Source organism: Benincasa hispida, chromosome 5 (genome assembly GCF_009727055.1).
Source record: "Benincasa hispida cultivar B227 chromosome 5, ASM972705v1, whole genome shotgun sequence".
In the NCBI taxonomy this organism is placed as follows: domain Eukaryota; kingdom Viridiplantae; phylum Streptophyta; class Magnoliopsida; order Cucurbitales; family Cucurbitaceae; genus Benincasa; species Benincasa hispida.
In genome coordinates, this window is record NC_052353.1 from 63,641,650 (window position 1) to 63,653,135 (window position 11,486).

The 11,486-nt window shown below is 37.1% G+C and overlaps 1 protein-coding gene across 1 annotated transcript; it reads left to right on the forward strand.

The window, feature by feature from the left end:
* The first annotated feature begins 1,705 nt into the window (after positions 1–1,705).
* On the forward strand, positions 1,706–3,975 carry LOC120077487 (protein SYM1). Its single transcript, XM_039031385.1, has 5 exons — positions 1,706–2,100; positions 2,494–2,640; positions 2,755–2,887; positions 2,975–3,014; positions 3,490–3,975. Exons 1-5 carry the CDS (start codon positions 1,822–1,824, stop codon positions 3,575–3,577), a joined length of 687 nt encoding a protein of 228 aa, XP_038887313.1. The 5' UTR covers positions 1,706–1,821; the 3' UTR covers positions 3,578–3,975.
* Positions 3,976–11,486: the final 7,511 nt, after the last annotated feature.

The following is an 11,486-nucleotide window of genomic DNA, read 5'->3' on the forward strand; positions in this document are numbered from 1 at the left end:
TGCTCTTTTGAGTTGAATTTATTTGCATGAATTTATTGTTTAAATAATTTATTAGCAAAAAGTTTGTTAAATTGTTTAATTGGACCCACATTAGTAGAAAGTTTTAAATTAGTTTTATTAAACTCAATTCACCTTTTTCTAGAGTTGTCATACCGATTCTAGAGAGCCTTGCTTGGTGAACATGCTGAAGATTATAATCCAATCTACAAATGGATATGAATGTTTAAAAATTCCTTAATTTCTTTAGGAAAGCCGAAAAATTACCCCTCTATATATATTTCAATCACAGAGTTCAATGTCCATTTCCATTCTTTTCTTTGAGTTTTGAAGAATTATTATTGAGAGAATGACGGAGCCTGTGCCAGTAAAGAAGGTGAATGGTTCTCAACTACCATCTAACCACCGAAGGTGAATTCAATGATTGAAAAATTGAAGAAGGAAAAACCAACGTCGGCAACGAAATCTATTCTATCATCAGCGATTGAGTTTGAAAATAATGATCGAGTGAGTATGTTGAAGGGTAGATTTGCGGGTACCATCTTGAATGCACATCAACAACTTTCTCTAACTAAAAGACTAAGAAGAGGATAACCTACATTGTGGAGAAACTTCTGAGATTAGAGGTCACCCAGAAACTTCTGAGATTAGAGGTCACCCAAAAGGCTTTGCGGAGGAACAAGAAACCTCAGACTCAAACTCCGACTACGATTGCAACTACAAGTATCAAATAACTGAGAAAAGCTGCTTGAAAAGCTTTGGAGGAGTTGAAGCTGAGTGTTGATGTTGACGACAGTCACAAATCAATGAAGGATTTTGGAGTGACTGTGTGGTTGGCCCATTCCCTCTATTGGTGGTTTCAAGAATAGGATGGAATATTACGGTTTATATTTAAAGAATTATTAGTCATTTAAGTACTATTGGTTAGTTTTTAGATTTTGGGTTGTGTATGATATTATTAGATTGGTACATATTTTTTCAAGTTTAAAAAATCTAATAATATGGAATGAGGATAGGATGATGAATGCACTAAGATTGTGCCAACCTAATCGAGAATTCGAGTGCATCTACTTTTTTTTTTTTTTTTTTTGTCACAAATCATAATAATTTCTATTTACTCTGTCCAACTCATTCTCAAAGCCTCTATTTTACTATGTACACACATATTTCATTATTGGTTAGTAACTTAAGTCACCTCATTCCCGACTATTGTAGGTAGATTTGTACTAGATGAAATAATCGACTTAATGACAAAACTCAAGCCAAAAAAATCACACCCCACGACCCAATTAAGCATAGAAAGATATGAGTTTGGGTCAAGGCCCAAATTACTAATTCAGCTATATTGAAAAATATTTTTAGTAGTTTTTCCATTTAAAACAATTTTTCTAAGAAAAACTGCTTTGATTATTTCCAAGAACCAATTCTAAGAGTAACAATTAAATTTGATAGTCAATTAGATCAATCAAGATATGTTAACTTATTTAAAAATCATAAATGTTTATTTATTAATTTAAATTAATTTAGTAATTTTTTTATTTTTATAATAGTTTAGAAAGATATATCGAAATTAATATTATAGGAATATTTTCGTAAAATTAAGATTTCAATATTTTCACGACATTTTCATGAGTATTGTTCCGAATATTGGCCTTGGCCTGTAGAATTAGAAGGGTACACACTTTAATCGATGAAAGCTGCGCTCAGTACACAAAAAACACATGTATTGCCGCTGCAGAAGAAAGCAGCCACAGCCACGCGCTTTATCTGTGGCGGTTAAATAATTTGCTTATAATCACATTTTTGCCTCTTTCTCTTTCCGGCATGGACGTATTGGGCGGAGGCAATGGCGGCCTCTGGGGCTGGAACTTCCTCCTCCCGGATTCCAAAACTTCTCGAAACAAGAGGAGAAGATTCGACCCCAAATGCTCTAATTCCTTGCAGGCAACTGGTGGATCTGGTTTCCGTTTACCTCTAAAGCAGTACTTGACGGCCGGCTGTCTCACTCTCTCCGGCGATACCATTGCTCAGTTCATTAGCCGATGGCGTGAAGGAATCGCTTTGAATTCCACTTCTCTTTCTGATTCTGATTCTGCCCACAAGGTGCCTTCCGTCTCTTTGATTCTGGAATTCAATTAATTGTTTTTTTTCAGTAATTTTGAAATTCGAATTGTTCTATATTCGGAGACTCAGGGCATGGCTGTTTCTTTGTTCGTATTTCATATAGTTTTCTGGGCCATCACTGTCAATTTTACCTGTTTGAACTTGAACGGGCCAATTCTCTTGGACTGAACTGTAGAAGTAGAACCGTTGCTATAAAATGTGTTTATTTTTCATTCTATCTACAGTAGATAATTTTATTAGGGCATTGCTCTGTGCATGCTGCTTCTTCCGCTTTTGGCCTAAAATGCGTCTGTTTAAAAGTTAAAACCCCATTGATGCATTGCTGATGTGATCTTTAACTAATACTTTTTTGGATCAAAACTCTTTTTTCAGATGAACATATTTTCAGAACATGATTGGATTCGGTCTTTGCGAATGGCTTCTTATGGATTTCTACTTTATGGTCCGGGATCTTTTGCATGGTACGGCTATCTTGATCACGTTTTGCCTAAGAAATCGGTGGAGAACCTTATTCTTAAGGTACAACTAGTTGTGAGTTTGGTGTTAATAATTCTTAGCTCTTACCGGCCGAAGTTGAGCATCAATCATATATGACAGTTCTATGAACCTTTTTCTTAATTGATTTTTCTTCAGGTTATCTTGAACCAAATTGTTCTTGGTCCAGCCGTTATTGGTGTTGTATTTGCATGGAACAGTCTCTGGCTAGGAAAAATCTCCCAGCTTCCTGATATGTATCGGAAGGATGCTCTTCCTACATTGTCATATGGTAAATATTAAATAACGTCTTTGACCACGGCCTTTCCTTGCCTCAAGGACACAAGTGTAATGAAATTACTTTTTGATATCTTTGCAGGGGTTAGGTTCTGGATTCCTGTCAGCATATTGAATTTTTGGTAATTGTTCATATTTAGTTACCCCCCTTGTGGGTTCCTTCCAATTACTCAATCTACCTTTTTTCTTTAAAATAAAAATGGCCAACCTTTCATGAGGTTGAATGAAAGAACAATTGAAGAACATTTGAAGCCGCTTAAGTTGTATTTGGGAACAGGACCTTTTTGTCAATTACAGTCCTGAATTTTGTTGATATAGTTAACCTGTAGTTAATGAGTCAAAACACTTGTAACACAATATCATCTTTTACTCCACGATGTTTCTATATCTTTGAACCACAAAATTTTGTATCTGATCTCTTTCCGACGGGACCGATGAACCTGGTATATGTTTTATCCTCATGAAGAGTAGAAACTTAAGGATTTGAGAGTTTCTCCGTTTATAAGTCTGGCAACTGCATATTTGTGTTCTGAATTAGGGACTAGTGACTAAGGACTTTATCCTGAATTTGACTGAACCATTTGTGGCATCTTACAGGGTTGTGCCTCTCCAAGGCCGGGTGGCATTCATGTCCGTGGCCTCTATATTTTGGAACTTCTATTTGTCTTCAACCATGAGTAAGTGATTTCAGTCTTGAAAATTTCTTAAGATCCATGTGCAAGACTGCACTTGGGAGATTTTAGAATAAGTTGAGCCGTTTATCATCTGTAGTTCTATTTATGTACTGAATTCTCAGTATATAGAGAATAGCTTCGGTAGATCAGAAACAGATTTGATGGCAATTTCTATCATTTGCAACTGCTTTTGCATTTACTGGATTGTGCTTCAGATCTACTCAAAATAATTTTGTTTTCTAAGTGTAAACGTAATTGCTTTGCTCTTGCTGAAGAGCATTGCTTTTTTCCCTCCCTTCTGTACCCCCTTCTTCCACCCCTTACATTGTAGCCATCCTCATTATCTATAGTGGTTGGATATTAGTTTGATGTAATATTATTTTGTTTGTGAAGTTCTGTGTTAGTTCTCCAATTGGATGGCATTTTCTATCTATCAGCTTCAAAACTAAGGTTTTGCCTTAGAACTAACATCTGACATCTTAACAGAGTTAAAAGATCAACCACTGACATCCTACCAAAGTTTTTGTTGTTTCATATTAGAACTGATTTATGTTTTACATACTGGCCAACATTTTTGTCTTGTATTTGTATTGTTCTTGCCGTCATTAGATTTTTGTCATAGTATACATTCAAAGTGGTGGGAAGGAAGCGACAAGAAAACTGATGCCAATTAATTAATTCAATGGAACTAATGCAATATGCATTACTTTTCCCAGAGAAAACCTTCTTGTATATGGAATGGTTTTTTATTTTTTTTATTCTTTATTTTTCCTTCTCTTTTAATATGAAGAATGATCGAGGGAGACCATTAGTTAGAGAGCACAATCATTTGAATAGAGAGAATGCTGATGACATGATAAAGTATGAGAAACATAAGTTATTTAATATGAGTTTAATCTCAGCACAGCTCAATTGCAAAACCCGTAATTAAGGAAAAATGTTTTTTTTTCTTTTTTTGTGTGGGCACGCGCAAAGGAATAAAGGAAGCATGAATAAAACATGGATAATTAAGGGAAGATGTTAGAAGTTGAAATACTTATGTCTCATTTGGTAATGGTTTGCTTTTTTAATTTTAAAAACTATGCGTATTTTTTCCTAAAAAAATGTTATAGAAAAATTTTAATAACAAGAACAATTTTTTATAAGTATTTTTTTTAAGATTTCAAAACTTGATTGAGTTTTTGAAAAAAGGGGTAGAAAGGAAGTAACAAAGCATGTAGAATGAGTGTTAGCTTCATTTTAAAAAATTGAAATCAAATGTTTTCCAAATAAGGAAGAACATTTTGTTAGGCAGAAAAAAAGGGTTATTTAGTAGATTCATTAGCAGTTTAAGTTGAGTTGGTTTAAGGTTAAATTAATATTTCTTTTTTGACATAAACAAAAACACCAAACTTAAGAGAGAATAGCAGAATTTAAAGAAGGTTTGGGAAGCCCATTTGCAAGCCCATCGACCGTCACCTGTAATTTTTCCCTCTCATATGTTGCACAAAGATCCTGCTGTAATTTTTCCCTCGGAGGATCTTCCATCCAAATCTCAGAATGTTGTTGAAGTAGGATTTAGCTCATTGGTTGTCGTCGACGGTGGACAAAAGAGCAATTACGGAAAAGATGAAATTGAGCAAGAATTTCACCTAGAATCATTTCAACTTCTGATCCCTCGTTCTTTCTTTTATCTTCCATCCAAATCTTAGAATGTTGTTGAAGCAGGATTTAGCTCATTTGATTGCCGCTGACAATGGGCAAAAGAGCAACTACGGAAAATATGAGATTGAGCAAGAATTTCCCCAATAATCATCCCTACTTCTGATCCCTCGTTCTTTCTTTTATCTTCCATCCAAATCTTAGAATATTGTTGAAGTAGGACTTGGCTTATTTGATTGCCGTCGACAGTGGGCAAAAGAGCAACTATGGAAAAGATGAGATTGAGCAAGAATTTCACCTATAATCATCCCAACTTCTGATTCCTCGTTCTTTCTTTATCTTCATCCAAATCTTAGAATGTTGTTGAAGTAGGACTTAGGTCATTTGATTGTCATCGACAGTGAGCAAAAGAGCAACTACGGAAAAGATGAGATTGAGCAAAAATTTCACCTATAATCATCCCTACGTCTAATCCCTCGTTCTTTCTTTTATCTTCCATCCAAATCTTATAGTGTTGTTGAAACAAGACTTAGCTCATTTGATTGTCATCGACAGTGGGCAAAAGAGCAACTATGAAAAAGATGAGATTGAGCAAGAATTTCACCTATAATCATCCTTACTTCTGATTCCTCGTTCTTTCTTTTGCAAAGTAGACAAGCAATACACAAGGAGTGAGTTTCAACAGCCAACGGAAGAAAACCATCTTGTTCTGCAACAATCAAGCCTTCATGAATCGCCAGAGCCTCCAAGAAATCAACATTTGACAAGAAATTACAGAAATTGGTAAATTTGAGCATAATTTCACCTTTTTAATTCTTGAAAATAGCTGAAAATGCACATTCTCTGCTTTGAAAATTAGTTGCAACATCCATATTCATTTTAATTGTTCCAAATTTTGGGGGAATCCATCTCTGAGCTCTAGGAACAGATGAAACTACTGTATCGCTCCTTTGACAATTAAGAGTTCGAAAATGACTAATATAATCAAGAACCCACCCCCAACTGTCATCGAAATTACCCACCCCAGAATCTGTGCGATACATCACCTCTTTTTTTTAATTTTCTTACTCCATAATCGCCAACACATAACAATAAAACTCTTCATCTCTTCAGCCGGCAAAGTGGTAGAAAACTAGAATAGTAAATCATCAAAGTGCCTCATCTCCTTGGGCCAAGAATACAACAGAAAGGCGTTCTTTGCCAATGTTGTTTAACTTCTTTACTGAACCATAAAGCATGAAATCCCGTCCACATCGCAGACGAGTCTCAGAAACTGGCACCCCTCTCTCAGTAAGCTTAGAAGTTGTAGGCAAGAGATTGTGAAACGCTTGCCAACAAAAAATCTTAATTTTGTTAGGGATATTGCAATCCTAGAGAAACTTTCACCATTCCTTAGATTGTTGATTACCTGAATCCTCAACCTCTCCCACTTCACTACTAGCGAGATACTACTTCGAACTGAATAGCAACCATTCTTCTCATAATGCCATATAGTTTTATCAGGAGTTCTTGTCCTCAGAAGGGGAATGCTCGAATTCAGCATCATCAAGATGACAAAACTCATTGATCCGATCAACATCCCAACCAACATTGTCTTTCATCAAATCTACAACATAAGTTACTCCATCATGCTTCAAAGGCCAAATCAGTTGATAAGAAGAAGGTCCAGGAATCCATTTATCACCCACAATCTTAATCTCACGGCCATCTCCAATTCTCCATCTCACACCCTTTTGAAATAATTCCTTCCCCCACATCAAACTCTTCCAAACAAAGGATGCATTGGATCACACTGTCGCCTCCAATAAATTGGATTGTGAAAAATATTTTCCTTTTAAAACCAATGCAAGAAGAGTTTGGGTTGTCAATCATTCTCCAACATTGCTTTGCAAGAAGAGCTTGATTAAACATTTCAAGATCACGAAAAACAAGTCCTCCTCTAAACTTTGACACACACAACTTTCCCCAACGAGGCCAATGAATTTTCTTTTAGCCATTCACACATTCCACCAAAATCAAGCCATTAAACGATTACAATCAGCCACAAGCGTTATGACCTTACTTGAACAGGATCTGTTCTATAGGTTGTACATCTATATCCTTGAGTTCTAAGAAGACAATCAGCCACAAGCGTTTTAAGAAGCTTAAAACAACCCATTACATATGTCGGAATAGCTTGTGCCACTGCTTTGATAATAACTTCTTGCTCTCCTAAAGAAAGAAATCGATCCTTCCATTTATGAAGGACCTGTCAGATCTGATCTTTAATGGAAGCAAAAGTCTTACACTTTCCTCTATCCAATTTCACAGGTAAACCCAAATATTTGACATGATGTTCCACCTCACTAACCTACAAAAGGTGAAGAATATATTCTCTCACCTGAGAAGAAGTATTAGGGCTGAAGCTGAGTGCTGACTTAGTACAATTGATTTCTTGTCCTGTGATGACCGAATAGCAAAAGAGAGTTGAAGCTATGTGCTCAGCCCCTTTAGATGCATGAAAAAAGAGTTGATTTTCATCTGCAAAAAAATAAATGCGACATAGAAGGACTTCGAGGAGATATTTTCAACCCACAAATATTTTTATGATGTTCCAAACAAAATAACATCCGAGACAAATCTTCTGCATGAAGAAGGAACAAAAAAGGAGAAAGAGGATCGCTCCGATGCTAACCACGTGAAGGCTTCACCTCACCCTTTCTGATTCCACTAATAATAAAAGTGAAAGAAACGGTTGAGACACAACGCATAATAAGATCAACAAACCCATGATTGAAGCCAATAGCTGTATGAAACCCCTCGAGAAAGAACCATTCATCTCTATCATATGCCTTCCTCATATCCAACTTTAAAGCTGTCCATCTGTTGGAATGCCTTGAATTTATTTGTTGGCGCTTCAAACAACCAAGTGTGAGGGTCTCGCTGACCGGTCAACGAGCCAGGATCCAAGGGTCGATGCCTTGGTGGGTGCCCCCGAAACCTATTCAGAATTCCTATTTAGAATATTTATTTTTTTGTAGTTATTTACGATTATGACCTTAGGGTTTAGAGTAGTGCGCTATATAAACTCTCTAACTTTAGAGGCACTGTTTGTGTATTCAGAAAACATTCTCTCTAATAATACTGTTCTCCCTTTACCCCCGTAGACGTAGCTAACACATTGTTAGTAAACCACGTATATCTGTATGTCAATTCTTTTACGTTCTTTTATATTCTTTAATTCCTTGCTTCCCACTCTTTTTCAGTTTGATTAAATGCAAACACTCAAAACCCATTATAGCATTATTAGTAAAATCCTGCTTAGCACAAACACATTTTGATTTGGGCTAATAATTGATTGAATCACTTTTTTCAACCCGTTAGCAATAGCTTTGGAGATAAAACTTATAAATCACATTGCATAGGCTAATAGGACGAAAATCAGAAACCCTTTTGGGAATTGGAGCATTTAGGGATAAGGACGATAATAGTTTTTTTTTAAATTTCATTAAGTGATGCACCCTCATTTAGTACCCCCAAAGATCTTGTTAGGCCTAAGCCACAATTTTATTTATCAACAACGGGGGAAGTATGCAAAAGTTTCCCACTCTCTCCAAAGTTCTCAATAGAGACCAAATACAAGAAAATATTGTGAAAAGATAATTCCCTCCCACCTTTCATTCTCTATTTATAACAAACATTCCCCCCTCTAACCAACAATATTCTCGGGCCCACATTCTAACTAACTACCTCCCACATTTCCCTTTTTCTTACACCTACGTGTATATACTTTATCCCTAGAGGTCTATCATAATCCACTCGTCAAAGAGCTACCTTGTCCTCAAGTGGAAATCCAGGAATTGAGATTGAATGAAGTCAACTAATTCCCATGTTGCATCTTCGGGCAAACTATTAGCCCAGTGAATCAAAACCTCCCGTTTACTCTCCTCAGTCAGAGACTATTGCAAGCCCAAGACTGCCTCTAGTATAATGGTGATGGATAGGTCGGGAGTCAATGCTGATGGTATCGAAAACACGGTAAGTTGGACCCCGCTGCCTTTTTCAGCACGGATACATGAAAAACGGGGTGAATTCCAGCATTTGGAGGTAATGCTAATTAGTAGGCCACCGATTCGGTCCGCACAATAATCTGGAATGGGCCTACAAAATGTGGAGCCAACTTCAGGTGTGTGTGCTTACTGATGGATGAATTGCAGTATGGTCGAAGCTTAAGATAAATCCAATCGTTTACTTCAAATTGCACGTCCCGTCACTTGTTGTTTCCTGATTTACATCCTCTATTGTGCTTTCAGAAGAGCTTGTTTACTTCAAATTGCACGTCCCATCGCTTGTTATTTCTTGATTTACATCCTCTGTTGTGCTTTCAGAAAAGTTTCTTCTAACTTTTGAAACATAACATCCCTTTCATGTAGTAGACGATCAATTTCGTGTACCATGCTAGATCCCTTTTCATATGGCAGTAAGGGTGGAGGGAGGCAGCCGTAGACCACTTCAAAAGGAGTAGTTTGTGTTGAGGAATGATGAGTCGTATTGTAACTAAATTATGCCCATGGTAACCATTTAACCCACTGATTTAGAATCCCCATCGTAAAGCTACGCAAGTATGTTTCAATACTTTGGTTTACTACCTCCGTTTGAACATCCATTTGGGATTGATAAGCGGTACTCCTTCATAATTGTGTTCCTAAAGAACACATAAGTTCCTCCAAAATAATCTTGTGAATATTTTATCGCAATCCGACAAAATACTTAATGGATAACCATGTAAGTGTACAATTTCCTGCAAAAAACAGCAGCAACAGAAATAGCATTAAAGGGATGTTTCAGCGAATTAAAATGAGCATACTTGGAGAGGCGATCCACCACCACTAAAATCATGTCAAAGCCTTCGGATTTTGGTAGGCTCTCTATGAAATCCATACTTATATCCTCCCAAATTTGGTCAGGAATAGGAAGAGCTTGAAGCAAACCCCCTGGTGATAGAGTCAAGTATTTTGCTTGTTGACAAACAGCACAATCGGCAACAAATGCTCGCATGCACACCTTCATTCCGATCCAATACACTTCACGGGACAGTCGTTGATATGTTTTTAACGCTCCTTGATGGCCTCCCACTGGGCTATTATGGAATTCAGCCAATAATAACGGGACTATTGGGGAGTCTGCCGGCAGAACCAATGGACCACAGTATTGTCAACAATTCCCCATTAATAGCATAACCCTCTGGTGCAAGTTGCTCATTAATTAAAGCTTGTATAATACCATTCAAAATCTCATCTCCCCGAACTTAGTTCACAAACACCGAAGTGTTAATTCCACCCACCACGCTTAAAAAGCCAAATTCCAACACTGGTGGTAGTCTACTTAAAGCATCAGCAGCAGAATTTTCCATTCCCTTCTTGTACTCAATACTAAAATCATAACCCATTAGTTTTGTAATCCACGGTTGATATTCCCCTGCAATTACCCGCTATTCCAACAAAAACTTGAGACTATGTTGATCAGTTCGAACGATAAAACGTCGACCCAATAAATAAGCTCCCCATTCCTAAATAGCAAATACTATTGCTATAATTCTTGTTCGTACACTGCCTTATAACGGTGGGTTGGAGGCAAGGCCCGACTGAAGAATGTGAGTGGTTGCCTATTTTGCATCAACACCGAACCTCTCCTACTCCGGATGCATCTGTTCCAACCTCAAATGGTTGGGGAAAATCGAGTATACCCAACACCGAAGCTGATACCATTATTGATTTCAGCCCTTGAAAGGTTTCCTCCGCCTCCGTATTCCATGTAAAGCCCCCTTTCTTCGGCAGTTGTGTCAATGGTAGGGCAATGGATCCATAATTAGCAATGAACTTTCGAGAGTAGCCAATAAGGCCCATAAATTTGTGCAACTCCTTTACCTTTAGGATCGTAAAAGTAACCACCTTTCATTCCTTTAAGGCAATCTAAAAAAAGACACAATTTTGAATGAGGTTCTAATTTCTTAGGATTTTCCTCAAGCACGTATGTTGGACAACCCCAGATCTGAATGGCATAAACTACCTCTATGACCATTCTATAACTCCAAAGGTGTTCCAGTAACATTTTTGGATGGAACACAGTTCAAAATGTAGGCTATAATTTGTATTGCATAACCCCAAAATAAGTCCGATAAGAAAGCATAACTCATCATAGACCGAACCATGCCCAACAGGGTTCGATTTCTCATTTCTGATACACCATTTTATTGAGGTGTACCAGGTGCTGAGAGTTGGGATACATTTCCATGTTCTA